The sequence below is a fragment of the Pinus tabuliformis genome, chromosome 9 (genome assembly GCF_031772625.1).
Source record: "Pinus tabuliformis cultivar Carrire ecotype Pingquan chromosome 9, CPIR1, whole genome shotgun sequence".
In the NCBI taxonomy this organism is placed as follows: domain Eukaryota; kingdom Viridiplantae; phylum Streptophyta; class Pinopsida; order Pinales; family Pinaceae; genus Pinus; species Pinus tabuliformis.
In genome coordinates this window covers 132642513-132658753 of record NC_142307.1, presented here as the reverse complement: position 1 = coordinate 132658753, position 16241 = coordinate 132642513, and the positions used below count along the sequence as shown (strand labels likewise).

Here is a 16241-nt window from a genome sequence, read left to right as displayed (position 1 = left end):
CAAGCTTTTTGGGTCGACTCCCGATTAAATTGGGAGTATAAGAAAAAAAGAAAAAGTCGCCAAAAAGTCGGGGGATTAAATCGTTTAGTTCAAAAAATCGTGTTTTTAGGATTAAATCGGGATTTTTTGCAGACTTTTTCCACACTGCACCAGAATGTGTTGGGTTTATTTATTGAAGAACAAATCTAATGCTTTTCAAACATTCAAGAATTTTCATAAATGGATTGAAAATGATGCACAATCTCATATTGGGTCTATTCGCACTAATAATGGAAAAGAATACACATCAAATGAATTTGAAAACTATCTTCGCCAACATGGGATCAAACATCAAACAATTGTGCCTTATAATCCCCAACAGAATGGTGTAGCTGAAATAATGAATAGGACAATCTTAAATATGGTACGATCCATGCTCTTCTTCAAAAATGTAAAGATAATGTTTTGGGTTGATGTTGTTCTATGTGTTGCATATATAAAGAATAGATGTCCATCTAATGCTATAAGAAACAAGACTCCATATGAAATGTGGTATGGACATGTTCCTTCGGTAAAGCATCTCAGGGTCTTTGGTTCCACCTGTTATGCCTTGATACCAAAGGTACATAGAAACAAACTTGGTGCTAGAAGTCGTAAGTGTATCTTTCTGGGGTATTCAAACACCTCCAAAGCATATCGCCTCTATGATGAAGTAAATAAGAAGTTTGTTGTATCTAGAGATGTAATTTTTCTTGAATCATCCAAAACTGACAATGTTGTTGAACGGCAACTTGATCGCTTGGATAGATTCGCAAAAGCAAAATCATTTCAAGAATTTGATAATCAGATTCCACATCTTGAAGGGGGGATTCCTATACTAGATCAACATGTGGAATCTTCTTCTGAAGAACACTCTCCCCCACATGAAACTCCAACAACGGATGATGCTTTAAGTGATGTGATTGATAGAATTGGGAGACTCAATCTTAATTCAGTCCCAACTCAATCAACGGAGCAACCTGGACCATCTGAAAAAGGTCCCCCAAAGTGGCTGACAAAGACACTTGAAAGTGTTCATCCTGATGAGGTTGGAAAAATAGGAACTAGAAATTCAAACCGGCAAAATGGAGGTGATGTGGACAACTCTAATTCACCTGTTGATATGGATGTTTCTTATGATTGTGAATTGAACTTGTCTACAGATTTTGAACCAACTTCCTTCAAAGAAGCTGCTTCTCATGATGAATGGAAAGAAGCAATGCAAAAGGAGTATGATGCCCTCATAAAAAACGGCACTTGGAAGCTGGTTGATCCTCCATTAGGAACCAAACCAATTGGCTGCAAGTGGGTCTACAAGAACAAGTATAAAGTTGATGGCTCACTTGACAAGCACAAAGCTAGGCTTGTGGCAAAAGGTTTTGCACAAAAGGAAGGGGTCGATTATGAGGAGACTTTTGCCCCCACAGCAAAATGGGCTACCTTCGGACACTCTTTGCACTAGCAGCTCAGAACGGTTGGAAAGTCCACCAAATGGATGTAAAAACTGCTTTCTTAAATGGAGATCTAAAAGAGAATGTTTTTATGTCCCAACCTGAAGGATTTGTTGTGAAAGGACATGAACATAAAGTATGCGAACTGGTGAAGTCCTTTTATGGCCTCAAACAAGCACTGCGAGCCTTGTATGAAAAACTAACTGAGCATCTTCTGAAACTCAATTTCAAACATTATGATCTTGATGATGCAACTTTATTTGTCAAGAAAGTTGGCAAAACAGTTGTATATCTTGTGGTATATGTAGATGATCTTTTGATGACAGGGAACAATGAAAGCTACATTGCATCCATAAAGAAGGAATTGGGGAAAAGTTTTGAAATGACTGATTTGGGCTATGTTCATTACTATCTTGGCATTGAAGTAACCCGACATCCAAAGTCCATATTTCTTTCTCAAAAGAAATACATTGGAGATCTGTTGAATAGGTTTGGCATGACAGAGTGCAATCCTCTTACTACTCCAATGGAACAAAACTTAAAGCTCACATCTATTGAAGGAAAAGAATTTGAGGATGCAACAAAGTATAGACAGCTTGTAGGAAGTCCCAACTACCTAACTACTACCAGACCAGACATTTCGTTCGATGTTGGAATCCTCTCCAGGTTTATGCAAAAGCCTTGTGAGGGACATTGGTCTGCTGCAAAAAGAGTTCTAAGGTACTTGAAGGGAACTCAAGACTTTGGAATCAAGTATACACAGGTGGACGACTTCAACTTGATTAGATACTCTGATTCAGACTTCGATGGAGACAAAGAAACTGGAGTATCAACTTCAGGATATGCTATGAGTCTTGGATCAGGAGCTGTCTCCTGAAGATCATGCAAACAATCAGTTCCAGCAGATTCCACAACAGAAGCAGAATACGTGGCAGCAGCTGAAGCAACAAAAGAAATTGTGTGGCTCAGGAAAATTCTTGAAGATTTGCAGGTAAAACAAGTACAATCAACTCCACCCATGATTGACAATACCTCTGCAATAAAGTTGGCCAAGAACCCAAAGTTCCATGATCGAACGAAGCACATCAATACTAAATATCCTCTGATTCGACATCACGTTGCGGCCAAAACAATCCATCTCCGTCATTGTTCCACAAATGAGCAAATGGTAGACATCTTCACCAAAGCGCTTGGAAGAGAAAAGCTTGAACGATTCAGAATGATGCTTGGACTCACCAACATCCCTTCAGATTAAGGGGGGAATGTTGACACCTAATCATTGTGATTGGGTGAATTTATGTAAATAGATAAATAAGAAATATGAACAGTCATCAAGAGATGAATTGAATAGTCTCTCCCTCAGGTATATAATGAAGACCTACCTAATGGAATAGAACACATGAATCATTTTTGCCTTATGGAGTTACTGCCTGGCCTAACAAGGAAAATTGTATTTGCTTCTAGGAAAATTAATTACATAGCAAAAACACAGTACGTATCTCCCCTTTTTCCAAGTTAATGTCACTGTTCAGCAATTCCTTGAAATTCATGCCCCACAACAAACTGACAACAGTAATTAATGCACTATCCACTCACTGATGCTGCCTCAATTTTCTCGCTGAAGCCAGACAAAGAATACCTAAAAAATGTCCCTGTAGCTACCGTTGATTTCTCCTTAAATTCATGTGAATCTGACACTTCAAAATCTATGCACTAAAATGTTGATTGGGACCTCGAAATTCATGCCCAATATGAAAATTTTCAAGCCTAATTGCAGCAACTGGAAATTTATTCTTCTAACTGTAAATTAATTATGCAGTTTATTTGCTATGGCAAACAATGAATAAATCACACTACAATTTTCACCATAAAAAATACTACGAAAAATAAAATGTTGGAAACTAAGAAAATGTTAGCGTACACACATGAAAAATGACGTTATTTTTGGATAATTGTCCCCAGAAAAACCCAAAGTGGGAAAACCAGTGCAACAGCGAAGGGTTTTTATTATTATGCAGTAGTGAAATTTTGAGTACAACTAGATGCCCAAAATTGGCAATCCTCTACAAGATAATCTAGCCACAAAACTTAGTGAGACAATTCTTGCCTCACCCGACACTCATCCAACTCCAAATACTGGCACAAACTGGGCTGCCCAAACCCCTGTGTCAACCTTTTGCGCAAATGTCGTGCAGTCCCTCACACAAACTGTCTGGAAGCTGCTCTAATCACATCGTCCTGCCCAACTCAGCCCCTGAGAATGACTAGCTAGCCTTTCTGGAAATTCTTCCAGCCTCCAGCAACATAATCGACCCTCACTCCAGCTAAATCAAACTCTTCCTTTGAAGCTACTTGTGCAATCCCTATGCAACGTCTGGCCTCTGAACCGCCTCTGATGAAGTCATTATGTATGTCTTTGTTGACGAAATGGCTTCTTCGGCACTTTGGAACCTTTGTCCAGCCTTTGGAACTGAAAACGATTTTTCCTCCAGCTAAATCAAGTTGCACTTCTGAAGCAACTATGCAATCCTTTGCGCTACCTCACTAGGAATAACTTGGCCTCCTTGTTGCTGCCTCTCTGGATCTGGAAAACTTCCTCCAGATCACTGTCTCTACCCCTCACTGTCTCTGTTTCGATCTATGGCTCTCTGGCAACTGTTGTTGCTCTCTGGAAATTGATCTACCAAGGAAATCGAATTGCTCAAGTGTATTCTCCATCACCACATCAATCCCTTCTTATATCTTCCTGTTGGGACTCCAACAGCAAAGATCAAATCTCAATTGATGGTTCAGATCATTTTTGGATCAATCCGTGTGAGTTTCTAGAGAATTCTCATCTTGACTTAATTAATTTTGATTAATTAACCAATTTTCCTACGTTTAGACTTAGGAAACATCAAAAAAATAGGCTAATAATCTAATTAAGTCATCTCTAGGTGGTATTTCCAGAAACGATTTATGGGTTTTGGATATCTGATGTATTCTAGCCTCTCCACCAAATTTTGTGGCTAGAACACATCCCGATGCTACAGAAACTAACATTTGAGGCCCTAAGTCACCCGTTAGGCCTCCAACGTCAGCCTTTTAGGGCCTTAGGAGGCTAGTTGTAACCCCTAGAGGCCTCAGCCTGCCTCCTTGCCCTTGGTTGTGGGATTTTAAGGCCTTTTTGGGCCTAGCCATAAGCCTAGAGGGCTTCAGACTTCCCTCTAAACCCTAAATGACAGCCCTAAGGGATTGTCATGGGCTTTTCCTGCCCTATTTCACTCTTGGCCTCCTCCGTTCAGCCCTTTGCTGCCTCATCCGCCCTCTCTGCCTCCTCTTTGGCACCTGCGTCACCCTCTTTAGCCTCTTCCCTTAGCCACTAGGCCTCTAAGGCCTTTCCCTGCTAACCCTACTAGGCCTAGTGTTGGCCTTCCTTGGCCCTAATTTACCTCTCCTCTACCCCTGGTTGATCTCTGAAATTTTTGAACTGAATATTGGTGGGTTTTGTAAGGAGAAATTAGCTCAAGTTTGGTGTTTTCAGGTGCCAAGTCCATTGGAAGAATTTTGGCAACTTGGGCAAGCAATCTTCAAGGCCCTTGGCCTAGGGTTTGATCTCTAAACCCTCATTTTCTTCATTGTTTTGCTACAGCTGTGATAAATCTTTCATAGCAGTGATAAAATTCATTCTTAAATGCCCTAAAATCACATCTAAGTGACCTAAACACATTAATAAATTCATGGTAAAAATCAGAAAGTCATTGGGTGATTTTGTCATCATTTTTGGGCATAAATCTTGCTGATCTATTGACTAAATATCTCTGCATAACCAGTGAAATCAGATCTGATATATTTCTGAAGAACACATTTAAGAGGCATAAAATTGATTGGTGTGATATCTAGCACATTGTCACAGCATCTAGGCATCTTGAGCATTAATCTTTTTGACATAAATCTTCAAATTTTGGTCACTGATATCTCTGCATAAAAGTGTAATCAGATCTGACATAAATTCTGAAACCATATCATAAGGGGCTAAAGAATCAAAGTTTTAGCTTGATAAGCTTGTTTGGGTATTTGGGAATTATTGGACACTTTTGGGCACACACTCTCACATTAATAGCTCACTGTTTGCACTCTTTTCTTACTGTTGTAATAAGTCCTTTTAAATCTGATATATCACTGAATATTACATCATAAGAAGGTTGGCTAGCTCACATAATCACTTGGAAAGTCATTTAGCACCTCATTGATCATATTTGGTTCTTACATGCTTGTCATTTCTTGGATCTAGAGTGATTTACTTACTGCTGTCCTAAAGTTTAATAAGTGCTCATTTCACTAGTGATTCTAAGTGCTATTGTGAAGAAGCTTGTCTTAACTTTGGTTATTTGAAAGCTATCATTTGTTTGTTTACTTGTAAGCTCATTCATAGCCTCTAAGAATCATTAATTTTGCACTAAGAGAAGCACTCACACATCGCATCTAAGCTCTAATCTTGTTGAATGGTTTATGTTACTTTGAGCATTGAAGTTTCATTGGAGTAGCTCTTTCCTTCTTAAGTCTCTTGGCATCTAATTGGCATTATTGTGTTGAGCATCTAATTGTTTAAACATTGCTAAGGAAATCATTGGATAATTGCTAAACACATAATTTTGTTTTTCCATCACATCCTAAGAAGCTTTGATAGTTGTATTGTCTATGTTAAGCAACGACATCTTGAGAGTTATTGATTCTATGTGAGCATCTCTTAATATTGGCATAAGATCATCATTGGCATTTACTTTCTTTAAAGATTTTTTATTATTGTAAGTAATTGTCATCATTGGATAAGTGTTTTAAACTTTTAAAATGTTGTCATTGGTTAAGCATTTAAGTTTATCTTTGGATTGTTTAATATTGGCACTTGATAATTGGCACAATCTTTCCATTCATTGTCAAGTACTCTTGTCATTAAAGATTAATCTTAACTTAAGTACTTAAACATAAAACAATCTTAACCTAAGAAGTCACTCATCCACCTTGCATAAGCATTCTAAGTCTAGATGCACTAATAATTAACTTCCAACTCCAAGCATAAGCTTGGTTGATAGACTTCTAGGGCCACCCTTTCTCGAATTAGCTTGAGGGATTCAACATCTTTCTTGTGGTTAACACGATGACCTTGTATTTGTCAGAGCCACAGTCTCTGCAGTGCTAGAGGCATTGGGTGGTTGGAACGCAGGGGGAGGTATCGTTAATCAAGCCTTTGCTTGCTTCCTGTTGGCTTCCATCCCACAACCTACTCTAAAGACTGGTTCCAAAACAGTTAAGAGGAAGGTTGTACTTAGAATAAGCATATAACTAAAAGTAACCAAGTTTCTTGCATCACACCTACTTCTTCGAATTTGCATAGCATATAGGTTAGTGAAGCATCTAAGCAGCGGTTGTCAATCCAGTTACTTAGTCTATAATTAATAACAAGCGATAAATTGACTCCATAAAGCAGTAGTCTCAAATTTGAATTTAATCTAATCCTTAAATCTTGCTTAAATTAACAAAGTAGTTAGGCCACTCAATCGTGTCTCTCGGACTCATTGGTTGCCAACTTGTCCTTCATCTTCACATTTCCAAAGGGACTACCCCCCATAGCCTACTGATGGGAGATAGCTAGAACGGAGAGGTATGGGATCAGAGTAACATCCCCCGAAATGATTCGTTGTTACAGTGCCTATACAATCTAAGTAACAAAAACCCCCAAAGACCACTTTTAAGACCTTGAACCAAGGGATTCTCAATTCTGGTCCGAAAATGCAATTTTCAAGATTTGACCTAAAGTTCCCAAATTTTTCTTTTTCCATTCCAGAAAATCAAGAAAATAACGCAACAGCTATAAGGATCCATTCTGGACTACGTCTGCATCCTAGAGTCAAGAAACTAGGTGATACCATTAAATGCATTCAATATATGCATTGTATTCAATTGATTGAAATCAACCAAAACAAGTTCTTTGCACCCAAATGACAGATCATCTCATTACAGTCCCTGTCAACCTATCCTAACACCCTAGACCAAAACAAGTTCCTTGCACCCAAATGACACATCATCTCATTAAATTTCCTGTCAACCTATCCTAACACCCTAGGTTAGTCAAGCAATTAAATTTGAAGTATGGCCCCCAAGAGTCTTTTTTTAATTATCAAAGGACACAAAGAAGTGTTCAAAAGTCCTTATCACTAAAATTTACACGTTTTCCAATTAGAGTGATTTTTCTTTGTTTTTCTCCCTAGCCTTCTAAGTATTGAAATAAATAAAATAAAAATTACCTAATTTTTAACGCATTTTGTAATTTTCTCACAATTTCTATATAAAGCAATACAATAATAAGACAAGAATGAGCCTAAAAATTCCAATGAATCAACACAAATGTTTTCCATTTGTAAGGATGGCTAATGGAAATTATTTCTTACTAATGAAGATGAAAACTAATGTTTAGGAGAAACTTAGGATGACTACTTTTTTCTGAAGAAATACAATCCCTCATTTGCTCAAGCTCATGTATTAAGCATTCCAGATGAGGGCACTAGTACCGAGACAGAAGATGGTAGTAACCACCAATCGAAATACCCGTTAGCTAATGGAAATTTTTTCTTACTAATGAAGATGAAAACTAATGTTTAGGAGAAATTGAGGATGACTACTTTTTTCTGAAGAAATACAATCCCTCGTTCAAGCTCATGTATTAAGCATTCCAGATGAGGACACTAGTACCCAAATGGAAGATGGTAGTAACCACCAATCGAAATACCCACTGGTAACCCCAAAGGGCTCATTGGGATTTGATCCTAAGACATCCACGAACTTTTCAACAAGAGCATCTACCAATTGAGCTAACTTTTGGGGGTCCTTTAAGACAATTATCTTATCACTTGGAACCCAAAAATAACACCTGAATAGAAGGTTACACTGTACATCTTTTTAGAATGCTTAAGATGTTTGCCAGGATAAAAAAGAATTTGACAATGAAAGAGAATATATGATAGTATCTTTGAAATGTTATATGTATGAACAACTTTCAAATATTTGAATAGAATCTAGGCAGATATTGAAGATTTGGAATCTTTTCTATCTAATTGAAAGAAATGTTCATATCTGTGGTAATCTGACGAAAGACCCAACAGGATTTTCCTCTATATTGCTCAATCTTTAGTTTAGTAAAACACAATTTTCCATATAACATGTCACACTTTGTTGGCCAATTAGCTCTATACTTCCTTGACAACTCAACAGAAGACAGTTTCTTTTGTCAAATATGATAGGGGTCCACCCTAACAGGTTAAGAACATTATTTCGTTTTAAAGGAACCTAGATTACCACTTGATGGCAGGTTTGCTTTGGAGTCGAATAAAAATATAGTCTAGTGGTGTGTTTTTACAAAATTATGATATCTTCATTATAGGAAATAAAACTCTACCTGCAATTCTAGTACAATGAGGGGAATCATAACTGCTCCCATGGTTAGCTTGAGTTCAAGGTAAAATCCATTAAATCATGTCATGAGACTGAAAGACAACAGTACAGCCTGGAAATGTACGCTAAATATCCTTTACATCATGCATTCTTAGAAGTACCACACAAAGTAATTTTACATTTGACATTATTTCATTGTAATATTCAAGCTCATCTCTACATGGTTGAGGGCCAAAGCAACTTCTAGGTCATGGTCCTAGCCAGCACACCAGATTTAGCATGAGAAACCCCCTTGCTTTAAATAATATACCTTGACAAATTTGATGTTTTTTTAAGGCATTTTCCACTTTAGTTTATCAACAAAAATTGCCACTTAACATAAAAATTAATAATAATATTACTTTGCAATAACCACTAACTCAACAGTACTTGCCAGCAGAATGCTGTGCAAACATCAGCAAAACAACTTCATCTCAAGTTACCAGTCTTTGGAAATTGATCCTTTTCCATATGATATTCAACCAAAACGCATTATAAAAGCTTTATATTTTCAAACATCACATCATCAGTAGTAATGTCCTGATACAGGAAAACATAAAGGTTTGGTTGCAGCCAGGCATGTCACTGGATAATATAGTATTATGTTTGAAACTAGGAGGCCCATCCTACATTAGCATTGCATCTTGTTTATTTTGGGCTGCTTATCATTGAAAGAATCTGAATTTTGTAAAATTGAAATAAAGGACTCGAATACATGGCTTGAGACTAATCGAAATGCTGGAAAATAAAGATGTTCAATGTGATAGACCGATTGCAGAGTGTTCCGTTAATTTGGACTAATGCTGATCCCCTTTCTTCAATGTGATCTGTTCTTCCCAACTATTCTCTTAGGTATTACTAATTTTATGGTCAATTGGATTCATCTCAGTGGTTGGAAGGAATGATTGTTATCCTCCCCGCCTAAGTTCAATTCAGGCAAGTGACATGTTGAACTCATATCAAATATGTTAATATAATGACTTTGTGCCTTGTTATTGAATGGTCTTGGGTATATTAATATAATGGATTTCTGCCTTGTTATTAAATGGCCTTGAGCCCAGGACAATATCTTACCTTGCATACATGGTGGAGGATAGAATACTTTGTTACATGGAACAAAAAAAGTATTACTAAAAACTTAAAAGTATTACTAATTTTGTTCCTTTCACTAGGAGTATTTCGGTCCTAAATATTTAGGAGTGCTTCTTCTTCATCATCCTTCGCTTGACCTGAAGGCCATAGCAGCCCATGCAACTCTCCAAAGAACATTATTCAACAGGCACGTGGGGTTGATATCTATACCATTGACTCGGATGATGACCACTAACTACCTCCTCCGAGACACTTGGTATTGACATAAAATATCGACCATTAACTACGCTAATGAGGAGAGATAACTCCCTACCCCTTCTGGGAGTTGCATCTTCACTGGCTGTCCTTCACTTTCTAGAACTTTCCTTACTAGGATATCCTACCTGTACATATATGTTTATGATTTTCATTTCATGATGCTTTTGTACTCATTTTTCTTTTTCATTTCATTTCATTTTAAGGAATATATATTGCTTTTGCAGGCTATTATTGCAAGTTACAGTCCTCAACATTTAGTCCCCTTGACCTATTTTAGAATGGGCTAATCAAACTACAATTTTTCTTTCATTAGTTAAACGCCTCTAAATTTCTCTTTTTGCTTGGCTGGTTGCTGTTAGTAGTCACTAGTCCCGTTTTACTATTTTGGTCTCTCGTGGAGATGAATACAAATTTAAATTCCATTGGTTAAACCCTTTTGTTTTTCTTTTTTTGCCATCCTGCTTGTTGTTACACTCTAGTTGTTTATTTTTCATTTCGGATATGCCCAAGGTTCTCTTGGTTATACTCTTGATGCCCACCTTTTGCTATTTACACGGTCGAATATATGTATGTAGGTTTGAGCTCTGAGCTTCACCGGAGCAAAATCAAAACCCGTGAAAACAATGTAAATTAGCAAACAGGAACAAGAACAAGAAACACAAATGACATTTCAAGCTGTGAACAGACAGGAAGCGGAAAGTATGAGCAATTTAAAGATGGGAAACTTACCTGAAATGGCGAGTGCAAATCCACATCCACCACTGCACGGCTCGTTCCAGGATTCTTGCGTAGTCGAGTGAGGGACAGGCGTGGGCAACAACAATGGCGCCCTTTGCTGAGACACAGCGGGGAGATATCCCCACATGAATATCTCAGTCCCCTCTAAATTCTTACCTTTCTCTTTGATTTCTTCTTTGTTGAGCATTGCCAGTGTTCAAGAACCAGTAATGCCCCAAAACGTAAGGCTAAACCTTAAAAATGAAATACTTATACAAGATATTCTGCGCTTAAAAGAACCTCCGAAAGCCTAAATGGCCACAAAATCTTCTCCGCGGAATAAAATGCGTATTTCAGAAAGGACCAAACCATAGAAATAGACAATCACCGAAGGCGGTAAGAGAAAGTTGCAGAGAAGTCAAGAGTTTCGAATCCCGCCGAGTCGATTCCAAACTTCGTTTCAGGCATTTGAAATGAACTGAGCTCTGATTTCTTAGATTTTACTTGAAGAGTAGTTTTGGTTCAATAGCGAGAAAATAGTAAGAAAGACAGTCTTTAACAACAATAGCAGAGCCCTCAAACCTCTCTGGGTGCAAATTTTTTTCCTAACGATGGCACCATCCACGTGGCAGTGGTCCACGTGGTAGGCTGGGAGTCGGGTCAAAGGCTTGAATAACTGTGACACGTGGCACTGTGTGAACCTCTAGAATACTCGGGAGGTCCTGGCAGGCCTCGCAATTGCCTGCCCACCACAAAAAAATGCAGGCGATACCGGTCGCGGCAGAAGCTTCGGGAAGGCCGCTTGGTTGCATGTGGTAGCGCCACGTAGCGGTCCTCACAGCAATCCGATTTTCAAAGAATTTTTAATTTTTAATTTTTTCTTGCCGTCCGTTAAATTTGGGGTTCGGGGACGACCCTGGCCTACCAAGATGTGTGGTGATAGTTACAGGAGTTTGTGTGGTAACATTTCATTTGTGGTTGTGATTTATTGGAGGTCTGTGTGCAGGAGAAATTATATAAAACTATATTTTTTTTTATATAATTTTAAGACAAAAAGTTTATTATAAATTATTTTTAGTTATTTTTTATTTATAATTTTATTTAAAAAAATTATTTTAATAAATTTTATTATTAAATTGATTATAGAAGTATATTTTATTTATTTATTTTGAAATCGTGTGAAACAAGTAGGTATGTTTTATAAAACACGATTATATTAATATTTAAATTGGTTTTACGTTTATAAACGAAATTTTTTTTTATTAATCAAGGAAGAAAAATTTACACGTTTTTGTATTAAGGAAAAAAAAAAGTTATATATGAATGACATTTTGGCATTATATTGTGAGATTTAAAGAAAAAAAGGGGTTATATGTGAATGACATTCGGCCATTATATTGTGAAATTTATGATTGATTCTATTAATATTATAGTATTATTATTTCATTTTAGAATGTGAGGTTTTCAAAGACAATAGGGAATGTTATGCAGATATGCTGACATCTAGTTCTTGGGATAATCTATTTAGTGAGGGGTTTGTCGAGAAGCTCAGAGCATTTATTGTGAAGCTTCACAGAAAAAGGGACGAATACATCAAGCAGATGAAGAAGCAATCTGCCCCATAGGCTATCTTTAGCCTCGTGGATGTTAAAATAATTTCTTTCTTTCTTTCTTTCTTTACAAATTTGAAATATGTCCGAAAATATGGTAATATAAAAAAGTCAACTTATACCAATCATTATAAGAAGCATAAGTTTATGAAATACTCCATACATGGAAGCAAATCATCAACATCATAAAAAGGAGCTCAACTAAATGGGATTTTGCAAATCCTTTGAAGTTGGACCAGATAGAATGCAGATAAATTGATCTCCCCCATTCAATATGTATGTCCCTGTTTCAAGAGTGTATCAATGGTGTTGTTTTGTTCCATGTATATATGGGAAAATGTCACTTTATTGAAAATCCCAATCAACATTATAATTTTGTGCAGCCAGTTGATAAGCATAGGAGGTTCAAAGGAGGACTTTTCATTCACCCAATCAATAGCAGCCTTGGAATCCCCGAAAACATTCAGTGTCTCAATAGATAGCCATCTAATGCAAAATAATAGGCCCCATAGAGCAATGATCTTAACCCTATTGTTTGTCCTTGTACCATTGTTCCAACTAAAAAGATAATAAAGATCCGAATTTATGACAATATACGCCCCACTGCCGCATATATTTAGATGAGTTGCCCCATCAAAAAATCCAACAAGATAATTGCCCCAACAATTTTTTGGATGAATGTATCGCTAAAAACCCTTTTGTGCCACAGGTCCATATTCATTGAAATATGCACAAACACTATTGCAATTTTTTTTATGTCATAAGGAATATTTTCCAAAATGTAGGCATTCCTGCACCTCAAGATGCCCCAGAAAATAAAAAAATGAAGTGTTCTAACTTCTTTATATTTCATCTTCCAAACCAGAAGGCATTCTTCAATAGATTTATTATCCCAAACCACATTGATGTATAATCTTTGTAATACATGTATCCAAATGGCCACGACACAAGGGCACTTTAGAAATAAATGGATGGCATTTTAATTATCTCACCAGCATATAATACATTTGTCAAGACCGATGAAGCCCTGCCAGCACAAATTCTCCCATGTTAAAATCTTATTTTTCCAAACCAACTATCTTAAACATTTGAGTTTTAGGGGCATACTCCATGACCATTTTTTTCCTATACCACCATCTATCCATCACACCTTGTTGAGCAAGAGAAATATACATATAGATATCCTCAACAAAGATCATTCCCTATACTTATTTTCCATCCCATTTGAAAGAATCAGCCTTGTCCATCAATGTGATGCTCGCCAGATATAAATTAACCACATACTTGTCCCATATCTCTACTAATTCTCCAATTAATCCCAAATCACGAGAGCTTATCCAAGTAGGATATAGATAAATAGGATCATAGGCAATTTGGATTTGATTTAGGAAATATATACGCTTGTTATGGAGGTACCTAATAATAGAAATAGGCAGAGTATGGTTGCCCAAAAAATTGTTGATCGGGTCCAAACCAATTTCCACCACAACACCTAATCAAATCTCCCAATGCAAATTACCAAACAGCCAATGTTTCATTTTCATGAAACAATTCCATATATATAAGACATTACACAGAGCCTTAGCCCTATACTTGATCCATTCCTGAAGTGCTTGATTTTTAAGATATTTTTCTTTGATAATATGTTACCAAAGTCCATACCCAAATATAGCACACCAGAAGCTCTTTACAACCAAAGCCCACCCAAATTTCTCAATATCATTTTCAGATATGATTAAGTGTAGGTTTTAATATTTTGATGCTTGCACATTTTTTTGTTTAATTCGAAATTTATAAAATTATATAGTTTAAAGGTTTGTTTTTTTTTTTTTTTTTGTAAGTTAGGCACTTTGCATTATGTTAAATGAGGATTATATTAAAAAATAAATAAAAATAAAAAATAAAATAAAATAAAAATCTACTACTAGTTTGTCTGAAGGGAAACTATACCTGTAGCAAAAAATTCAGAGTTTTGAGGTTGCTAAGACATTGTCTAACTAGAGCATCTTGTAAATATAAACTTATAAAAATTGGTTGGCTATGCTAGACCTTGACATACATCGACATGAGAAGACAAAAAAGACTACTAGTGTTGCATGAAAAAAAAAATAGTGAGTCATAACAACTATTGGGTAGAATCTCCAGGAATATGCGATGGTTGGGTACTACCCTCATCTGATGAGAAGGAGATCTTGCTTGATCTCCTGGTTAGAATGGTCAACTTGTGTTCAATTTGTCATTTTTTCATCCAACTCTGCAATTTGATAAAATCCTCTTGATGAGTCTTCCTTTACCTCCCTGTGCCACTTGCAATATTCAAATGGCGTTTAACCTTGTGCCAACTGCGTGCCATGATCGATGAATTGATGGGAGTGCATGCAAAGTTCCAAGTATAGTGGGAGTCACATGCCCCTTTCATGTGAATTGGCATCATATCAAGGCAGGAAGGGCGAACGCTCGCTCTTAGGAACCCTCCTTGGGGAATAAGGTCCTTTGTAGCTATATCTTGACAACGAGTTCAAACAGATTCTGGAATGTTCTCACTCCTATTGAAGTCAAGGGGATGAGTTGTTATGTTGTGACCAAAATTGGCTAGCTTGTCAACCAATTTGTTGCCTTCTCTAAAACATGGGAGAGGAGGGGAGTTATGATTTTTACCAAGATTTTTTTGGTATTACCTATTTGAGCTTCCAATATCAAACTCTTAGATATTTTGGAAGGATTTGATCCACATTGGATTTGGCTAAAGATATTAATGATGGTCTTGGAATCTCCTTCAATAATGAGTGTGTGAAATTGTTTGCGGATAACAATTGAGAGACGCTACTCTAGTTCCCAAATTTCATCAACATTATTAGTGTTTAGGCCTATGGCATTTGCATAAACATGTAAAATTTGCCCATTCGTGTTATTAAAGGCTCCACCATAACTAGCTTGACTTGGATTTCCTTTCGAGGCCCCGTCAAAGTTCAGTTTAATGATGTCCTTCAGAGGGGCAGACCAGAAGGAAGGGGAGAAATTGGGGACAAAAGGAGTCTGCCATAAGGAATAGGGGGAGAGACCCATTTTAGTTAGAATGATTTTTCCAGGTTGATTGCATTCCTAATCTTTGGAGGACCAAGGAAGAGAAGGAATTGTTTCCCTTATTTTCCTTAGGATATCTTGCTAAATAAAGTTTTTGGAGGCTTTGATATTCTTAAATGTTCATTTGTTACACGCCATCCAAATCTCTGATAGGATGAATCCAGGGATGGGTTTCCATGCTTTGTTGACAATGGGATTAGTAAAAGGGGAATCACGTTAGAATTGTAGAGTGGAGAGAACATTATTTTGTATTACGTTGGTCTCTCAAAAGAACATAGCAAGGTGGCCCTAGATAGAGGTAGAGAAGCTACAATTGCTAGATGATTATTGACATTTTTTGAATTGGAGAAACAAAGAAGAGAGATTGAGGGGCCTTCAAAACTGTGCCTTTGAAGCTTGTCCCGTGTCAAAGTTTTGTTCCATAATAGAAGCCACATAAAAAGTGTGATTTTGGGCTAGTGTTTGAGATTATATTTTATTCCATTTTCCTTTATCATCCTCATTGTTGTTTCTTGTGAGAACATTACAAGTTTCAAAAAGGTTA

The 16241-nt window shown here is 36.9% G+C and overlaps 1 protein-coding gene across 3 annotated transcripts in view; it reads right to left on the bottom strand.

Annotated features, from left to right (window-relative positions):
* LOC149147451 (Regulator of chromosome condensation (RCC1) family protein) overlaps positions 1–11584 on the bottom strand; it is a 92270-nt gene extending 80686 nt beyond the window's left edge. For 2 of the 3 annotated variants that reach the window (XM_089445484.1, XM_089445485.1), the window contains exon 1: positions 11016–11584. In XM_089445484.1, the coding sequence (XP_089301610.1) occupies positions 11016–11211 (196 nt within the window). In that variant the 5' untranslated portion in view covers positions 11212–11584. The remainder of the gene's footprint in view (positions 1–11015) is intronic. The other variant, XM_089445486.1, reaches the window with a different exon arrangement.
* Between the last annotated feature and the right edge of the window lie 4657 nt (positions 11585–16241).